This window comes from Euleptes europaea, chromosome 6, assembly GCF_029931775.1.
Source record: "Euleptes europaea isolate rEulEur1 chromosome 6, rEulEur1.hap1, whole genome shotgun sequence".
NCBI lineage: Eukaryota > Metazoa > Chordata > Lepidosauria > Squamata > Sphaerodactylidae > Euleptes > Euleptes europaea.
Window position 1 is genome coordinate 18919742 of NC_079317.1, and position 20506 is coordinate 18940247.

The 20506-nt window shown below is 46.7% G+C and overlaps 1 protein-coding gene across 2 annotated transcripts in view; it reads left to right on the forward strand.

Moving 5' to 3' along the window:
• BEGAIN (brain enriched guanylate kinase associated) overlaps positions 1-20506 on the forward strand; it is a 253236-nt gene that overhangs the window by 123898 nt on the left and 108832 nt on the right. Inside the window, exon 3 of one of the 2 annotated variants that reach the window (XM_056851442.1) lies at positions 20027-20116. The exons of the other annotated variant lie outside the window; for it this stretch is intronic. Coding sequence (XP_056707420.1) covers positions 20027-20116 — 90 coding nt within the window. The remainder of the gene's footprint in view (positions 1-20026; positions 20117-20506) is intronic. 2 annotated transcript variants of the gene reach the window in all.

Here is a 20506-nt window from a genome sequence, read left to right on the forward strand (position 1 = left end):
GCGGAGCTTCAAAGGACCCTTCTTGCAAGACCCCCCAAGTTTTGTAAAGATTGGGTCGGGGGGGTTGAGATATGGGCCCCGAAAGGGGTCCCCCCACCCTTAATGTGCATCTCTGAGCAAAGCTTGCCGCCCACGCACAAAGGTCCCAGCACCGACAAACAGCTGAGCTGCGGGGAGCAAGGGCGGGGCAGGTGCGAAGAAGTTTGCAATGCAACACAACTGCAAAGCAACACAACCATGCAAAGCAACATGTTTGCAACCATGCAAAGCAACACCTGACACCTGGGAGTTTGCAAACCATGGAAAGGGACAGAGGCAGCTAGCTATGCATAATGAGCAGGAGGGGTGGAATTTCCCCTTTTGCATCGGACTCGGGACCAGGAAAATGCATTCTTTAAGTCACCATTTGAAAACCAGTTTTGAGCAAGCATCAAAATAGACCTAACCGATCTTATGAATGAGGGAAAACCTGAGGACACACAACTGAAGCCCCCCCCTCAAACCAGGGAGAGAGAGACTCGAGGGGGCACACACACCCCAGGCAGAACAGGCGAAAGCCCCCTTTGGTTTCCCCCCACCCACAGAAACTGCTCCCTCCCCCCCCACACACACAGACTCTGCTTCCCCCCCCACACACACACAAGAGAGAAAAATTATAGATGAAAGCCCCCAAAGGGGTCTTACTGTGGCTGTCTTCTGTTCCATCAGGAGGGGCTGGAAGGACTGGGTAATCCAAAACGATTCTATTTAAGCACGGGAGGTTTTGCCTTGGATTTGCCTCTCTGGAGATGCATACAGGATCGGGTGATCCATTCATCCCAGTAGGGAAAAGGGGAAAGCCCATATCTCGGGACCCCCTGACCCAATGTTTACAAAACTTGGGGGGTCTCTTAAGAAGGCTCGTCTGAAGCTATGCTGAATGTTTGGGGGCTTCACCCCCAAAAATGCGCCCCCTGCAGCCACGGAAAGAGAAAAGGTGGGAGCCCATATTTCTGCCCCCACTGAACCCATCTTTACAAAACTTGGGGGTTCTCTTAAGAAGGCTCGTCTGAAGCTATGCTGAAAGTTTGGGGGCTGCACCCCCAAAAAAGCACCCCCTGCAGCCACGGAAATTGAAAAGGGGGAGGGAAAAGGGGTGGAGCCCATATCTCGGGACCCCCTGACCCAATGTTTACAAAACTTGGGGGGTCTCTTAAGAAGGCTCGTCTGAAGCTCCGCTGAAAGTTTGGGTTCTCTACCCCCAAAAATGCACCCCCTGCAGCCACGGAAAGGAGAGAATGTGCACACGCACCCCCCACGAGGATTTCTCTCTCTTTCTCTCCCCAGCCGGGCCGCGCAGCAGCTGATTCCTCCAGTACTCAATCCTGACTGATTGCCAGAAGAAGACCCAGCTTGGCCACCGATTGGCCGGGGGAGAATGCTGCTACTGACGGTTATGCTGCTGCGCCCCGAATTTGCCGAATTTATTCATGAACTCCCGAACTCGCTGAATTCAGCTCCCCCGTTTTCCTGCCATTTTTGAGTTCGGTTCGTCCCGAACTAAAAACCGCCAAATCAGGGGAAATTCAGCTGTTTTTCGGTTCAGGATGAACCGAATCGACAGCCCTACTGGATACACTTCTTATCTCTTGTCTCCTGCAACCGCGTCAGAAGTCTGTGCATCCACAGCTCGTGTCATCTACTCCAGAAAGGTGCTCTCATTATTTTCATTAACCCTTAGCTCAGGCCCACATCACGGTGAAGTGGGAGGAGAAGTGGGAGGAAGCCGGCAGCTGAATTGAACCTTGCCTCAGCCAGCCTAGCTTAAGGCCCTGCCAATGGGAGAATGCTGAGAGCGTGGCTTGCCTGAGGCCGCCCATTGAGCTTCTGTCAGAGACCAGATTTGAAACAGAGATTTCTTGGTTCACCGCTCAGGCTCTTCCGCAGGCCGCTCCATTCCGCCCGCTTTCCGCTTTAATATGGATAAGGCTTAGCTGCAGAACGTGTAATGGGATACCTGCTCTCTTATTACTTAAGGGTGCACCACCTTCTTTTAAGCTCAGCTTGGAGCTCGGGCTGGAAAGCTTTAGATAATCAAGCTAGAATCTTTATATCTTGAGCTACGGGAGATGATTCTGAAGGGTGAACGGCAAACGAGGCTTTGCCAGATGGCAGTGGGTTTGTATCTTTTACTGTCCAGTCGGCTATTTTTGCAGTCGCTTTGCCGCATGCTGAAGACAGCCCTTGTTAGGGAGGCCTTTTGAGTCTGGCTCTGTGGTTTTAACAGACCTGGATGTTTTTTTTGTTTTTTTTTTACTGATGCTGTTAAAAGGAGACTGGAAGGGGCTTTATCAAGGAGCAGGTGCTTGGTACCGCAATACCATATTTTCTACTTCTCTGTGAGTTGGAACTCACCATGAGAGTCTGTTCTGGAAGGGAGGGTGAGGCAGAAATGTTTTAATTTTTTTAAAAAGAGCATTATAAAAATCTCAGCTTCCTGAATGGGAGGGGATAGAATGTGGCAGGTGTACTTCATCGGTAGGGTGACTTCTTTATATATCAGGAGGTTGGAAGGGGTCTTATAGGCCATTTTGTCTGACCCCTTGCCTAATGCAATCCAGACTACAGCATGTAGGGTTCCCAGGCCATGCCTGGCAAGCAGCAGGAAGGGCGGGGACATGAGCGGGTGGTGGCATCCTGTGCGCCATGATGTCACTTCTGGGGGAAACCTGGAAGCGAAATCAGGTAGCTTTAGGAATGGTCAGAAACTCTGTGCTGATTCCTAAAGCTACCCACCATAGTGAGTGGCCTGGCAGCCCTAACAGCATCCCTGGCGTATTTATTTATTTATTTTCATTTATAGCCCCCTTTCTCACTGGGATTCAAGGCAGATTCCAAGTATGAGAGACCAAGTTGGTCAGTCATTTCACCTAGCAGACCTCCTGCAGGAGAGAGACCGCCCCTGTTCCCCAAGTAACTGGTTCCATTGTTGAACCGCTGTTTCCGGTATGGCGTTTCACTTCATGTTCGATGCGAATCAACCCTCCTGTAATTTAAGCCCTTTAGCGCTAATCCGAGCCTCCAGGACAGCAGAGGAGAAGAAGAAGAGTCGTTGGTTTTTATGTGCCGACTTTCTCTACCACTAAGGAAGAATCAAACCGGTTTACAATCACCTTCCCCTCCCCACAACGGACACCCTGTGAGGTAGGTGGGGATGAGAGAGCTGTGCCTAGCCCAAGGTCACCCAGCTGGCTTCATGTATAGGAGTGGGGAAACAAATCCAGCTCACCAGATTATCCTCCGCCGCTCATGTGGAGAAGGGGGGAATCAAACCTGGTTCCCCAGATCAGACTCCACTGCTCCAAACCACCGCTCTTAACCACTACACCATGTATTTGAAGAGTGTCCTCTGGACTAAACACACCCAGGTCATTTGTATACAAGGTCCTATATTCAGTGGGAAGGCCTATGAATACTACCCTGTAGCTAGACCTCCGAGCTAAGTGCCGGCAGCCGCCCCGACCCCCCAGACCCTTCAGTTAAGGATACTCCCCAGCTCTTCTTCCTGAGGTGCCAGAGAGTGGGATGACTTCAGATATGCTCTGCCGTTGAGCATCAACTCTTCTCCGCCCTCCTCCTAGAGGCAGCGTAGTGTAGTGGTTAAGAATCGTGGTCTGGAGTGGTGGAGTCTGATCTGGAGAACCGGGTTTGATTCCCCCCACTCCTCCACATGAGCGGTGGAGGCTAATGTGGTGAATTGGATTTGTTCTCCCGCTCCTCCACATGAAGCCAGCTGGGTGACCTTGGGCTAGTCACAGCTCTCTTTAGAGCTCTCTCAGCCCCACCTCCCTCACGGGGTGTCTGTTGTGGGGAGGGGAAGGGAAGGTGATTGTAAGCTAGTTTGATTCTTCCCTAAGTGGTAGAGAAAGTCGGCATATAAAAACCAACTCTTCTTCTTCCTCTTCCTCCTGCTGCTGCTGCTGCTGCTGCTGAAATCCCTGACAGCTGGGATGGCATTTTTGAATTTGCCTTCTGTGCTTATGTATACGTGCTAGGCAGGGGTCAGGGCTCAGCAGCACCCGTCGTCAGTTAACTTCCACCAAGGGAAGTGTCAGGAGTCAAGTCCACTTAAAAGCTCTGGGCCGTAATGCTAGATGTGTAGGAAAATGCTGACGTTAGTCGCAGATGAGAGAACCACACTCGGCGCATAGAAAAGAGGCTTCAAGTATGCGCTCCGGTGAGGCTTATTGGAAACGAAGGCCCTGAGCAGGGCAGCTGCTGTGAACGTGAAACTATATGCATGCTACTTTCAGCAAGGTCAGTAGGCAGCATGGTGTAGTGGTTAGAGTGTCAGACTAGAATCTGGGAGATCCAGGTTCCAATTCCCACTCTGCCATGGATGCTTTCTGAGTGACGATCACTCTCTCTCAGCCCATCCTACCTTACAGGGTGGTGGTTGTGAGGATAAAATTAAGGAGAAAAGAACGATTGTGTAATCCACTTCGGGTTTCTATAGGGGAGAAAAGTGGAGTAGAATTAACTTATGAAGTACATAAAAATAAAAAGTGTGTTGTGACACTACTGGGGGTGTGGGAGGGGACTCTCTGCTTGAAGTCCTGGAAAGTCACTGTTTGGCTGTAAGATCTCTCTGTCACATTTCTATCCCTTCCTTACACTTAGCGGTTTAAGGGAGCATCAAAGGTTCTCTCCTCCTCCATTTTATCTTCATAACAACCCAGTGAGGTAGGTTAGGCTGAGAGAGATGGAGAGAGACTGGTTCTAGGTCACACAGTAAGCTTCAAGAAGATTGGAATCTGGGTCTTAGTCTTAAGAAACCAGTCTTAGTCCAACCACTACACCACAGTAGCTATTGCAGAGAAAGAGCTGGATACAGGGAGCTATTTGGGGCCAATGCAGATGTGACCCTGGGGCTCCATGCCCCAATCCCCAACCATGGAATTGAGACTGGAGATCTACAGTGGCATAGAGATCAGGGTGTTGGACGAGCAGTGGGGAGACATGAGCTCCAGCCCCCCACACTGCCGTGAAGTTCACTGGGTGATCTGAGGCCAGTTACTATCTCTCTTTCTCTCTCTGAGCCTAACCTGCCTTACAGGGTTGTCAGCAAGATAAAATGGAGGCGAGGAGAGTGATGTAAGCAGCTTTGTGTCCCTATTGGGTAATGGACAACCATGTCCGTCTGGATGAAGGGTGGAAGAAAAGTGTACTAGAGAGATTGTAAACACAGCCTGGGGGAAGGAGGACTGGATCGGGGCCTTAGTGGTGCAGTGGTTAGGAGTGGTGGATTCTAATCTGGCGAACCGGGTTTGATTCCCCACTCCTCCATATAAGCAGCAGATTCTAAGCTGGTGAACCGGGTTGGTTTCCCCATTCCTCCACATGAAGCCAGCTGGGTGACATTGGGCTAGTCACAGTTCTCTTTGAACTCTCTCAGCATCGCCTACCTCACAAGGTATCTGTTGTTGGGAGAGGAAGGGAAGGAGATTGTAAGTCGGTTTGATTCTCTTTAAATGGTAGAGAAAATCAGCATATAAAAACCAACTTGTCTTTTTCGTCTTTCTCTTTATCCTCTTCCTCCTCCCCCTGTAGAAGGGGGTGCTTAACTCTCTAGCACAGTCCTCTGCTCAGAAATGGTGTGCTTTTGCTTACAGTAGGGGGGAAAGACAGGTGTCTTTATTGTGCCTGAATTATTCCCCCTCCCAGTGCTTAAAGGAGCCTGGGGGAGATTTCTGTCTGGAAATATGGCATGAAGAAAAAGCGAAACCTCCTCTTCCCTAGCGCTGCGTTCCTAATCCAGATCAGGCCTCTCCCGCTACGGCTGCTTCTGGCAACTCAGTTCTGCATCTAAGTATCCTGAGTATCTCGTGTCTCTTGCTCCTTGTTGTGTTATTTAGTGATGGCTCTGCTTTCAGATGCAGTGTTTGTGACTGGAACAGAAAATAGGTTTTCTTCAACTCAAGTGGAGAGGGGCCATGGCTCAGTGGTAGAGCATCTGCCTGGCATGCAGACGGTCCCAGGTTCAATCCCCGGCATCTCCAGTTAAAGGGATCAGGCAAGTAGGTGATGTGAAAGATCCCTGCCTGAGACCCTGGAGAACCACTGCCAGTCTGAATAGACAATACTGACGTTGATGGACCAAGGATCTGATTCAGTAGAAGGCACCTTCATGTGTGCATGTGTTCAAGTGGCCCTTTGCCAAGGTCTCACTCTGCTGTTGAGCTTCCACCTAGGACAGTGGTGGCGAACCTATGGTACATGTGCCAGAGGGGGCACTCAGAGCCCTCTCTGTGGGCACAGGCGCCGTCGCCCCAGCACAGAGATCGCCTGAGTTTGTTACTAGAAAGCCAGAGGGACGCGGGGCCGGGCTGCTCCCCTCCCCCCCTCCACATGTGCCGGAGGGCATTTCTCACATCACCCGCCCCTCTGCCCAGCAGCCCAATGGGAGTGCTTCCTTCTTCCCCTGTCACATGCGGCAGGGCGGCATGTGACAGTTCTTATAGCCGTTCCCTTTCCCCAGGGAAGCCTAGGAATTATAGTTTTGGGGAGAGGGTTAAGGAACCTCTAGCAGAGAATTTTTACATTTGTAGGTGCGTCAATTAAAGACCTCCAAAACATCCTAACATTATCAGCCTTGCTCAGGTCTTGCAAACTGAAGGTCATGGCTTCCTTTATACTATAGATATGGGCCACTGTGAGATACAGGAGTTGAATTAGATAAGTCCAACGCATGTACAGTGGAGGTGAATCAAAGGTAGGAAATGCACCCAGATGCCTTTTTCAGAGCAGGCCAAAAGGTCTGCAAATTCGAAAGGAACCCCAGCTGAGAATCACTGCCGTAGATGGTTGATTCAGGGAATATATTTGAAGAACTTGATCTTTCCTGCTTACACTGGTTAGATTTAGGAAATCTGGCAATAAAGCTATTAGAATTTCAAGAAAGCTCTATCTGGAAAAATAAATTTTATGACCTGCATGAAACACTTGAGAAGATAGAAGGGATGACAAAGGACAGCACAGTTAGTTCTGAAAATGAAAACCTTAAAGTGTGGAATTCTCTGCCAAATAATTTTAAGTCAATGAAAGAAAGCACTTGGGATTGCTTTCCTTACTTTGTCTGGATCATTTTAAGCTTGTGAGCAGCTGTTTTCAGCTTTGAATTATATCAAACCTGACACCAGAAACAGAATAACAGATGACCTGAGTGCTGCATGTGTTGCTCTCAAACTTACAAAGTATGAGCCAAGGTTAGACAAATTATCAGCATGCATACAACAGCAAAAATCACATTAATTGTTCAAAAGCATGCCAAATGCAAATTTTTACCTTTCAATAAAAATTTGTATCATTGAAAGCTCTGTTATTGTGTTTTTCTTTTAAGACAAAAGATCTGAATGTATGGGTTGTTTTTTCTAAACGAAAACCTCAGTATTCAGGTTAAATTGCTGTGTTGGCACTTTGCGATAAATAAATGGGTTTTGGGTTGCAGTTTGGGCACTCAGTCTCTAAAAGGTTTGCCATCACTGACCTAGGATATTCCAGCTCCAACTGCAGGTGTGACCTAACACAACTGAATGCATAGTACTTATTTAAATAATTTCCTTCCTTCGCTCTAAGCGCTGTAGGTTCCCAGGGCAGTGTGCAATAATTTAATAAACCAACTGAAAGGGAATGAAATACTTTAAAAAAGCCAAATGTTGACGATTAATAGAAATTTTCAATCATTAACATTATTGTTACAGATGACACACAGGCAATAGGTGCAGAACTGACTGTTTAAAAAAACCTAATTAAAAATACTGAAACATTTGAAGGAGGAAAGTGAGATCATTGGAAGGTCAGGGCATGCAAAACTGATGCTAGAAGGTTGTCAAAAAACCCAAGGAGACAAAACAAAGGGGGGGGGAGTTAACAGAAATCTGGAGAAATAAAAAAAAGTAAGTAGAGCTTTTAAAAGGCGATAGCCAGCATTTTGAATTGTTTCAGGAAGTGAATCGGCAGCTAATAGAGATCTTTTGGCACAGGCGAGATACGTTCATGACAGGCGGCAACCACCACCGCATCTTTCACTGTTGGAAGCTTCTGAACAGTCTTCAAGGACAATCCCACGCACTCTGCATTGCAGTCTCCTAACCTACATGTGATCAGTGTATGGGTAATCATGGTCGGGCCTTGTTTCTCAAGCTGGTGAACTGAATGAAGCTGATAAAAGCTTAGAGTGACTGTTTAAGTTGGTGGTTCCTTAGGACCAGGTGCCAATGATCACGTAGACCGACTTAGCTGCCACCAGCAAATAGCAACTTTGAAGTTTAGGGGCCGGGTTTGGATGTGGGGTGTGGGAACAAGCATAGAAATGCCCTTGGTTTCCACGTTGCTTTGGAAATCCATCAACCTGCTTGTTGGGGCCAGCTCTTCCCGTAGTGCAAAACACAAAATGGCATGTATGGTGGGCTGGGGTGGGCTGTGATGGGTGGTTAATGCTGTCAGTTCAGCAGTGCCAGGGCCCTGCGGTGTGCTGTTGATGCGACACCCATGGGTGAAAGGCACCCCACGCCACAGAGGAGATCTGGTTCCCCATCTGATGAATGTGGATCTGAATTTCCCTGTATATAGAAAACTACCGTGTCAGGAAGAAGAATAAACTAATGCCTTCTCCCTGATGTCTAGTCTTCTTGTGTGGAGATGGGGTTCTTTTTTGTATGGAGGAACATTCAGTAATGTGAGCTTCCATCTGCTGTCTGAAGCAGTCCAATTTTACCTCCTCAGCAAGAATTAGGCTGTAATTCCAAGCTTGAGAAACCAATGACCGTCTAGGGATACCAGCCTCCAGGTGGGATCTGGGGATCCCCCGGAATTACAGCTCATCTCTAGACTACAGAGATCAGTTCCCTTGGAGAAAATGGATACTGTGGAGGGTGGACTCTGTGGCGTACCCCAGTGAGATCCCTGTCGTCCCCAGGTTCCACCCCCAACCCCAAATCTCCAGGAATTTCCCAATCTGGATCTGACATCCCTACCCCCCCCAACCCCACCAGTGACCAGGGAGCACCTGGCAACCCTATGACCATCTGTTCTTCCATGTGCAATAGTACCCTTCAATAATGCCCTATTCCAGTGGAAGTCAACGCTGAATGACACATACTTCATCACGAAAGTAGCTGGCATAGGCAGGAGCTCCTTGGCAGGCAGCCAGTAGCAATTCTTCCATCGCTCAGATTTTCCATTGGGTCACAGGTCAGCAAGCACAATGGATGTGTGTGGGATGAGAATAACCTGCCAATAGCATCACACCTGATCTAGAAAACAACTCTTGAAAACTGCTGTGCTAGTCTTTGACAAAAGAATTTGGTAAATAAGTCTTGTTTACCATCTAAGCTCTGAACAATACTCATCTGGATGTTTGAAAAGACTGCTTTTAAAGTAAGATGTATTTCATAGAATCATAGAGTTGGAAGGGATCACCAGGGTCATCTAGTCCAACCCCCTGCACAATGCAGGAAACTCACAACTACCTCCCCCCACACACCCCCAGTGACCCCTACTCCATGCCCAGAAGATGGCCAAGATGCCCTCCCTCCCATGAACTGCCCAAGGTCATAGAATCAGCATTGCTGACAGATGGCCATCTAGCCTCTGCTTAAAAACCTCCAGCGAAGGAGCACTTACCACCTCTCAAGGAAGTCTGTACCCCAAGGAAAACCAGGAGATGCTGGAAAGATTCTCCTTTCCAGTCAAGTGATTCCTAAGACAGTTTCAATCAGGGCAGCCATCTTTTAACCTAGAGTTGGTAAAGGCAATTAGAACATCCTGTCTCTTTTCTTTTTTTTAAGCAGTTGCATAGGAGTTTCAGGGAAAGGCAGACTCAAATACTCTGTTCTTTAGACAGTTTCTTCTTTGTGCGTATGTGTGCTCAAGACAGAAATCCTAAACTAGTTAACTCAGAATCCTACTTAAGTCTACTCAATGAGGCTTGCTCCCAGGAGAATATTAGAATTACACTGAATGGCTTTCCTTAGATAGTATGAATTCCCGAGCTGAAATACCTCCTGTATGACAACTCTACCACACCGGAAGGTCTCAGAGGGCCAGTATATAGTGTAGTGGTTAGAGTGTTGGACTCAGATCTGGGAGACCCAGCTATGAATCCCCTCTCTGCCATGAAAACTTCCTGGGTGACCTTGGGCCCACTCAAACACTGTTGCAATAACCTTCCTAACAGGGTTTCTATGGGGATAAAATGGAGGAGGAAAGAAGGATGTAAGCTACTTTGGGTCCACATTGGGGAGAAAGGCAAGGTATAAATGAAGTAAGTAAAGAAATAAATGATAAATAAATAACTAGGCACATGGAAGATGGAGGACCTGTAACCCTCCCTATAAAATAGGTGTTTGAACAACCTACTGTGCATTGATCAACCTACAGTGATTGATCACGGTCAGTATTGTCTGCTCTGGCTGGCAGCAGCTCTCCAGAGACTCAGGCAGAGGCCTGTGCCTCTACCTGATCCATAAGATGCCTGGGTCCTTCTGAATGCCACACAGATGCCTTGCCACTTAGCCATGGTCCCTTGGCGCTCCTTGTGTCCTTTACAAATGTAGGGCTGAACTACACAGTATGCCACAAGTTCAGGTAGGGGTGTTTTTCAGTAGATAAGTGGATGGGGGGGTCAAGGAAGGCATTGGCAAGCCACCTCTGCTCAACTCTTGCCTTGGTCTTGGAGTTACCATGATTCAGTTGCAACTTGTGTGGGTGGGTGTAAAAATGCTGTCATGTCTCAGCCGACTTATAGCGACCCCTGGCGGGGTTTTCAAGGCAAGGGATTAAGCAGAGGTGGTTTGCCATTGCCTGCTTCTGCAGAGTCTTCCTTGAACTCAGGGGGTCGGATCTGGCCCTCAAGCCTTTTGTTTGACTCCCCAGGTCTTGGCCCAGTTTGTGCACTTTGTGGTCTCTATCCAGTCAGCTGTGGGAAAGGACAGGGTTGCAAACAGGCTCTCCTGACCCCTCATGAATCATGTTGAGGCTATCGGTGCCTCCATATGATCCCCACTGCATCATAAGTTTGTTGGTGGTCCTCATACTTCCATAGATGTTGGTGCTGGGGGCGCTGACCATACAAACGAAGCCCTTGAAACCAATACATTGTACTCTCTGGTGCCATTATAGTATTTTGTACAGAGAACATAGACTTCATTTCTGTGGTCTATCACAATTTATTTTCCATTATGTTACGAAAGGTCTGAAACTCTCCCTGAATGTGTTGAAACACATTCAAAATTGCAGTCTTGTCTTCAGAAGACAGATAGCGGAAAGTACCTTGGCATTATAAAATTGTTCTGCTTATTCATCCTATTATTAAGGAATGTTTGGCCTTTGATGGACGCAGATATTTGAAGGAGGTATATGTGTGGGGGGGTTTTCTAATCGGTTTTATTTTTCTGTAGAGCAAGGCAGGCTTGGCATTTCGGTCTGCTAGCTCATTCCATTGCAAAGGACAATATTTGAAAAATATGAAGTACTACACTGGATGATTATATACTGCTAAATTTGTAGGGTTGGCTGTGCAGAATCTGAACCAAAAGGAAGGGAAACCCCTAAAATGACTTCCCTGCAATAGGGAAGTATGTTTAGTCATTATGGCCAGGAATCAAAGCGATGCAAACAGAGAAAAGCTAATGGAGGTTTAGGACAGTGGCAGGATGGAGGGAGGCATGAATTGTCTATTCAAACATCATTTATTTAGGATTGGAGTACAGGTGGTGTATCCCTTATCCAGATTGCTTGGGACCAGAAGTGGTCCATATTTCGGATCTTTCCACATATTGAAATATTTTGGAATTTTTGCATGTACATAATGAGCTATCTTGGGGATGGGACCCAAATGCAATTATGTTTTATATACACTTTATACACATAGCTTGAATGAATTAAAAACATATTTAAATAATTCTGTGCACATTGAACCATCAGAAAGCAAAGGTGTAACTATCTCACCAGAATACCTGTATCAGCTTTTAGTCAAGAGCAACAACAACAAACAAACAAACTGACAATAGCAGGCTTTCAGTCTCCACCTACGATGCAGGGTACACTGTATTTTATTTTATTTTAGGTGAGAGGAAACATTGAAAGCAGGCAGCACAGATGTGCCTGCATGCCGGCTCGAACGGTCCGGTTTTTGGATCAGTCCGGATAAGGGATACTCTACCTATATAAAGGTATTTGGAACAAACTGAGCTCTGATTGAGGAACACCAGGAATGTCTATTTGGGATTATGATCATCTAAACATTTCACCATTGATTGTTAGCTACATGGTGGTCAGACAGATCTAGGGATGGACTGGCCACTAAGGCCACTAGAACATCTCCCGGTGGGCCAATGGTTTCCCACCCCCAGGCAAGGGCCAGCGCAGTGGCAAGAAGGGTAGTGTCTAGCCTGGCCAACCCATGTGCAGCATGGGGCTGGCTGGGCAGGCAGGCTGTCTCTTTCTCCCTCCCTCCTTGGCTTTTCTAGGGCCATTTTCCCCTCCCAGTCTGCCCTGGACATATCAGTATATTCCAGAGTCAGTTTATTGAATAAAGCAGAGAAGAAGAATATAAATGGGTCGTTGCACTCAAGGGTCTTTGTCAGTCTAGCAGTTTTGCTGGGTAGGGCCTATTTGGGTAGGGGGACCTTGATTACAGAATGCAGGGGGAGAGCGAGGAGACCTCTGACAATCGAAAACTGCATGCATAATCAACACAGAGACCCGAAGTCGTCGGAGGGGTGACGGCGAGTGAAACAGCCATGCATAAAAGACCATAGTTACCTGGCAGAAACTGGCTCAGTTATAAGGGTACTGTGTACTTTTATCATGCTTGCCGAGCAAGATTTACAAGCTCGTACTGATTAGCAGGTACTTATTGTATTGTGTACTAATTAATTATGCAGAATACAAATCAGATTTCCTGCGCCTAGAACAGCTAGCTATTACCTGTATTGCAAGAGATAAGAGGAGAACGTCCGGCTGTTAAATATAAATGATAGCTGGCTGTACGAGTCCTGTGTCTCCTTTGGCCTAGCTTTCACCGAGGTGCTAACCCTGTGTCTGGGCTGCACAGGTGAGCGCCAGTGTGGTATAATGTTTAAGGCTTTGGAAGAGGAACTGGGAGAACTGAGTTCAGATCCCAGGAAGGTCACTGAGTGATCTTGGACCAGTTACCCTCTCCCAGCCTAATTACCTTCCAGGCTTCTTGTGAGGATAAAAAGAGGGAGAATCACATGCATTGCTCTGAGCTCCTTGAAGGGGCAGGGAGATAGATATGTAGGGGCCCATATGATATAATGTGTGGTGGAGGAGGAATGTGCAGTCAAGTCATAGCTGACTTGTGGCAACACTGTAGGGCACTGGTTCCCAACCAGGGTCCATGGACCCCCAGGGGTCCGCGAGAACTAAATTAAGGTCCGTGAAACAAAGTTATAAACCCATAATAAATTAATATTTTCAATTAAAGTTCTCTATTATAAAATATATATATTCAAATTTAATTCTAAGTTTAATGTTTAACGAACAGTTATGATTAAAGTTTATTTTCAAATTCCTGGAATTTTTATTTTGAACCTTGGGGTCCCTGCACCGAACAAAAAAGTCCTAGTGGTCCCTGGTCAAAAAAAGGTTGGGAACCGTAGGGTTTTCAAGGCAAGAGACAACCAAAGGGGGTTTGCCATTGCCTGTCTCTGGGTAGCAACCCTGGACTTCCTTGGTGGTTTTCTATCCAAGTACTAATCAGAGCTGACCCTGCTTAGCTTCCAAGATCTGATGAGATCGGGCTAGCCTGGGCCATCCAGGTCAGGGTGACATAAGTATTAATTATTTGAAAACATTCCTTCCACATAGAAAACTAGATTTGGGGGAGAAGGGTTCTAGCCAAACCCTCCTTGCATTCAGCTTTCTACATGGAAGGTATATTTCTTTTAATGGTAGAACATTCCATCATTCAAGACATACCTGCAATCTGAAGTAGTACAGCTCAGACACACATTTACCAGCTCAGTAAGAGTTATGTCATAGGCTCACCTCTGCAGTAATGCCCCAAATTTGGTATAGCATGCAGAATATTTTATGGACACAATACTCTAGGAAAGCACCTGTGAAATTCCTGTGATTGTTTTTAAACATTGGATGCCCCCCCTCAATCTATTCGAAAAGTTGCATCCAATCTAAAAGGGCCAAAATTCTGGAAAGTTTATGTATATATGAAACCATTAATCCCAAAGAGATAATAAAACCTTTAATCCCAAGGAGAGGTTTTTGAAAATTAAACCCCGTATAGTGAGAGAGTCCTCCAAAATTATACTCAACCGAATTTTCCCCCAGATTTGACATTTTGAATTAGCTGGTTTTGTGTCCACAGCAGAACCGATACATTAGGAATTCTCCATTATATCATTTTTGTATTGAAATTTTGTACTGAGCCGTGTACTGAGCGCAGAGAAGGTACCGTGGCTCATTATTACCTAAATTACAGACACAATTGCGTACTGCGAAGCAAATTACCAGTTGCCCATCTGATGGCTGAAAAAGCTTCACTCTAACCACGTTACCGACATCAGTACTGATTATTGACAATAGCGCTGAATTTAGTCCTCTTCTTTCCCCGAACTGCTAATAGATGCTATTGCTGATAGTGTGATTGGGATTGTGCGTCCGTGTCCCTGGGTAATGGATGTGGGTTTTCAGCTTCAGGACTGTTGTGAGGTTAAGTTGGTTGGAAGGAAGGAAGGAAGGAAGGAAGGAAGGAAGGAAGGAAGGAAGGAAGGAAGGAAGGAAGGAAGGAAGGAAGGAAGGATGTGTGTATTCAGCTGAGGTAGCCACCTTGTGAAGCCCTGGCATGATCCTGAGCCTAACGCTGAGGAAAGCAGTGACCTGCAGGCCCCAAGGAAGTCTCTCTTCTACAGAGGCCTGAGTCCTTGGGTAAGGTTTGCAATAGGCCTACATTTCCCATCACTATAGGATTGGACTGGGGGAAAATGGAGTGAAAATACAGACCAATTCATATGCAGGAGGCAGTGCTCTGACAGAGAGCATATAAGGCCCTGCACAGAGAAGGAGGGTGTTTACTCCCTGAAGCTTGAGCGGCAGTGAGGCTACCTTGGAGGGAGTTGATCCTTCACCCCAGGTGAGTCTGGCTTACTGGGATCAATAGAGTAGGGACTAAATATAGGATTGCCAGCTCCTGGTTGGAAAATACTTGGAGATTTTGGGGGCGGATCCTGAGGAAGGCAGGGTTTGGGGAGGGGCGGGACTTCAATGCCATAGAGTCCAATGGCCAAAGCATCCATTTTCTCCAGGTGAACTGATCTCTATCAGCTGGAGATCAGTTGTAATAGTGGGAGGTCTCCAGCTACTATCCAGAGGTTGGCAACCCTAACTAAACATGGTAGTCACGTCAGGGAACTTTGTTGATTTCTGGCCACCTTCTTTCTTTGTGAGTTTTGCCTTGTATTAATTCTGCCCCATTTTTATAGCTTTTCTCCCATTACTGGTTATAGTATTTGTTTAATGAACATATTCGCTCTGCCTGAGTTCTTCGTGCCTCAGGTTGGGTCATACATCAGGGCTCACTCTGACTAAACAGTGAATTGTCTGGGGAGAAGGAATGCTATCCTCCAGGTGGGACTTGGGGGTCCCCTGGGGTTACAGCTCTTCTCCAGACTGCAGAAATCATGCCCCCTGGAGAAAATGGGATTCTTTGGAGGGTGGACTCTCTGGCACTGTGCCCCACTGAGGTCCCTGTCCTCCCCAGGCTCCATCCCCAAATCCCCAGGAGTTTCCCAACCTGGATCTGGCACCCCTACCCCCACCCCCATCCCCCTCCGGTGGCCAGGGGGACCTGGCAGCCTTACTAGGGATAGGGAGGGTGCTCTGGGCCCTCTCTAGTAAAGCCCTAAAACCAGAGTGGTGGCAGTCAGTTAAGCCCTTGTTTGCTATGGGCTCAAGGGAGCAGGGGAAATGTTGTGTGTGGGGGGAAGGGACATCCTGTCTGTGGCCAACTTGCATACCAGGCGCAGTCAACGAGGAACGGGCAAAACCCTTTTTTTTTTTTTTTTTTTAGTATGTGACGATTAAAAAAGCCATCCGGGTGCTGACACTGGGGGATTGTATGGGTTTTATTACGTTGCTGCTGCTTTTGTTTGAATGTGTGGCCTTTGACTGCTATAACTGTATTTTGTAAACTCCCCGTGAAGGTTTGGTTCTTGGTTCCATGAAGGCTCTTTGAAAGCAATGAAGCGTGCTAGAAGAAAAGAGAGGAGGTGTGTCCTCATTTCAGTCAGAATGTTCCTCAAGTAAGCAACTTAGTTGTTTTAGTGGCGATAGAAGAGACTCGAAATATGTGCTAGGAGCACTGCTTGGGGTAGGCGCTGCCCAGCTGTGTATTGTCACACCACCCCTTCCTGTTGCTTGTATGCTTACCTGTTGTTCTTTTGTTGGGCTCTCAGTCTGCTTCAGCTGTGTGTTAATTGGGACCTGTAGTAACTTCTCTTCTTTGGGTTTAATCCCCATTGTGCTTTTTATTTTGCATTTTGCAGCCGCGGTTCCACCTCTGCCTGGCGGCTGTGCTCAGTTCGCGGCCTGCAGAATCTGCTTCTCAGTCCAGTTTGAATCAAACTGCCCTCGCTACACCTTTTCAATGATAGCTGACTATATACCTCAGTACTTTTTCCTTGACGCTACTGTAGGGCCGGGGTCCCAAATCTTTTGTTGACCCTTTGGGCATCTTTGGAATTCTGACACAAAGCGGTGTGCACAATCACAAAATGGCTACCACAAGTGGTAGAGTGAACCACAAAATGTCAGGGAATGAGATCATACATTACTCTGATAGTAACTCTTCTGCATTTCAGGCAGAAGCTCTGTTTAACAAGATGCCTTTTAAAATGAACATATTATTTTAAAATATTTTCTTGCATACACTGTCAGTCACATAGTGAAGATCCTTGAGCTGTGGTGATAGGTTCAACTTTTAACAAAATCTGCACAGCCAATCAGATCTCCAGTGGCCAATCAGAAGCACTTTCTAAAAGTTCTGGGTGGGCATGAGGAAAGGGGTAAGTACGTGCCATGTTACCCATGGGCATCACCTTGGGGTCCTCTGCCCTAGTAATAGGACCACTCCAGTGTACAGACTCTGTGTGTGTGTATACAGGAAAAAAAATGAGCGAAAGGCAAAATGATCAATGAACATAAAAACAATCATGGTGTAATCTTAGGATTTCTCAAAGTTCTTCCCAATCTCCTGCTGGCTGTATGATACACTCTCAGTATGAGAGTGAGAGCCAGCTTGGTGTAGTGGCTAAGAGAGGTGGTTTGGAGCGGTGGAGTCTGATCTGGAGAACTGGGTTTGATTCCCCACTCCTCCCCATGAGCGGCGGAGGCTAATCTGGTGAACTGGATTGGTTTCCCCACTCCTCCACATGAAGCCAGCTGGGTGATTTTGGGCAAGTCACATTCTCTCAGTCCCACCTACCTCACAGGGTGTCTGTTGTGGGGAGGGGAAGGGAAGGTGATTGTAAGCCAGTTTGAGTCTCCCTTAAGTGGTAGAGAAAGTCAGCATATAAAAACCAACTCTTCTTCAGTGAGGTTAAGGGGACAGTTCCAGACGTAGCTGTCTACCATGGGTGTGTTCAGACAGCTTATGTTTTTCCCCAGGGTGCATTGATTTTTTGCAATCTCCTGTCAAGTGAATTATATTGTCTGAAGCTGTTGGCTTCAGTGGTGGAGTGTGTTGTATACTGCAGTGGTTCTCAACCTTTTTCCAACCGTGGCCCCCTTCCGACCTTGTTTCCTTCCTGTGGCCCCCCTGTCCTACCGGTAGAATGGTAGCTATTTAAATGTTTTGCTTGTAAATAGCCAAGGAACAAAGAAGCATAAACAGCTGCACAAAATGCACACATGCAGTTCTTATTGGGAAACTGAAATTTACAAAAAACACCCCACAAAAAGGGAATACAACACGCTAATAAACAACAATGTTCACATACAAGGGGAAACAAAGCCTCTACCACCGTTGCACAAGATTACAGCGATACAAAAATCCACAGTTGCAAACGATGCATAGAAGTGCAAAAAAGAAAGTAATTTGTTAGGTTTTCATGTGTTTCTGTTTTCTTCACTTCTCAATTCCCTCGGTGGCCCTGTAGTCTTGTGCGGCATCCCCCCATTTACACAATTTTCACCTGTAGCACCCTTGGAATATCCTGGGGGGCCATATAGCCCCAGGTTGAGAACCACTGGTATACTGAACACCTCCAGAAAACAAATTCTGGAAGAGTAACCATGTTAGTCTGCTGCTGCCAAACCCACCAGCACAGGCACTGACTCTTGAAAGTTCATACCTTAATAAATTTGTTATGATTTAAGGTGCCACTAAATGTCATTGCAGGAACCCTGTTTTACCAGGTTTTCATAGGTTCTGCAGACATCAGTGGATGCTGAATAGAAACCTATTGTCCGAGAATCAAACGTCATTCTGGGTGTGATCGGATCTCCTGATGTTGTTTTTAATGTTAAAAAGCAGCCACAGTGTCCCCACTACTTGGATCACGGCATTAGTGATAAGGCAGTGATCCCCAGCTTGGTGTATCCGGGCACAGTAATGCTCACCAGTGATCTCCAGCTTGGTCTGTGTGGGTACAGTAATGCTCACCAGTGTGTTTCCTGGTGCACACTTCCTTCTTCCCCAAAGCAGAGAGCCAGCCTTGGCTTTCCTTCCCCCTCTTTGGAATAGGTGGTGCCTCAGAAGACCCCAAACCTTTGGGTTTGCAGAGAGCATCCATTCAGAAACAAGCTTCCCATCATAGGAGGATGCTTGAGATTCCAATAATTTGTGATTGCTCCCCTGTCAGCCATTTAGTGGTTGGTCCTGCCTCCCATGGAAGCCATTTTGTGGAGGTGTACGCTACCCAGTCTCAGCATTCCAAAAATTCTCACATGTTTAACAAGGTTGGTGACCCTTAGGCTAGGAGAAGCGGGGGTAATACCTTCTAGTCCCTCTTTCCTGCACTCCTTCCCAACAGAATTTGCCATGGATCTACTTACTACTAACTTCAGTTAGGACTCGGAGCCATGGCTCAGTGGTAGAGCATCATCTTGGCATGCAGAAGGTTCCAGGTTCAATCCTCGGCATCTCCAGTGAGAATGACCAGGAAGTAGGTGATTTGATATCTGCCTGAGACCCTGGAGAGCCGCTGCCAGTCTGAGTAGACCATAGTGACCTTGATGGACCGAATGGTTTGTTTCACTATAAGGCTGATTCATGTGTTCATGTGGATAAAGCGGTGGGTATTCAGCAGCACAATTCCAATACAAATCCTTACCCACCTTCCTCAAATTGCTTTTTAATGTTAAAGGCAACATTGAGAGATGGTATCATGGATTTCCCATGTCCTTTGAGTCTGAGTCCACCCATGTCCTTTGGGTCTGCTTATTTGGTTGGGGGGGGGGGGAATAATGGAGTTCCAAAATCTGATTTATCAGTGGAAGTAACTTGTGTAATAAGGTTTGTTAACACTGACTGTTGATGTTTTCCATGTCATCTCTTTCATGTTACTTGTTCTGTGTTAAAACCTCATTATGAACCAGGCTAATTGTGGATATAGGCCTCAACCATCTTGGCCATTGTTCAGGAGCATACACTGTCTTCATCTGCAACCCAGCCTGGGTTTGTGGTAGGGACAGCCCATTTATTACACAAGTGGTCGAACATTGGCAATTGGGAGACACTCCACCAACAACAACTTCAAGAAAATTGGCTCCTTGTGTTAGACCTTTTTTGTGTGTGTGGCCTGAAATAACATTTTGGTAATTAGCAGAAGACCTCACCCAAGTTAGAACACCTCAAGAAATGAACTAATTATTAAGAATCCCATAACTAACTAACTAACAGGTCATACTTTTGCCTGCTGTACATGGCGTGTCTTAGCTAGGTTACCACATGGTTGTCTGTTTTGAGCCATTCCTAGCTATGGTTTATCCTCTATTCATGCTGCAGGGTACGAAATTCCTGGGTGCCAACCTGCCTATGGCAACCTAGAATACTCCAGGGCAGGCTCGCAAAATCTTCGCCTACCCTCTGGGACAGGTAATTAAACGGTGACGTTTTATCAAGTTTATGTTTCTCTTATAACTTTCTGCTGTTGCTTGTTTTCATCCCCAACCTGAGCAATAACCTAGTTATTCAGTGAGAGGAAAAAATGTGGTGTTTTAGAAATTTAGAACTGTGGCGGTGGTTTATGTCCACTGGCTTGTTTCATGGCAGCTGGGACTAAGGGAGAACAAGATGGGTTTTGAATGGAGCTGCCAACTTCTACTAGTCCCTATTCTGTGCCTTTAATGCCAGCTTGATATGATGTGTGTCTCCATTCTATGAAATGCTGGATTTCTACAGCTCACGCGACACTTAAAGGCACAGGAGCCACGTGATGCCTGTTTTGTGGACAAGTCGGTAGTACTTGTCTTTATAGCTGCTATC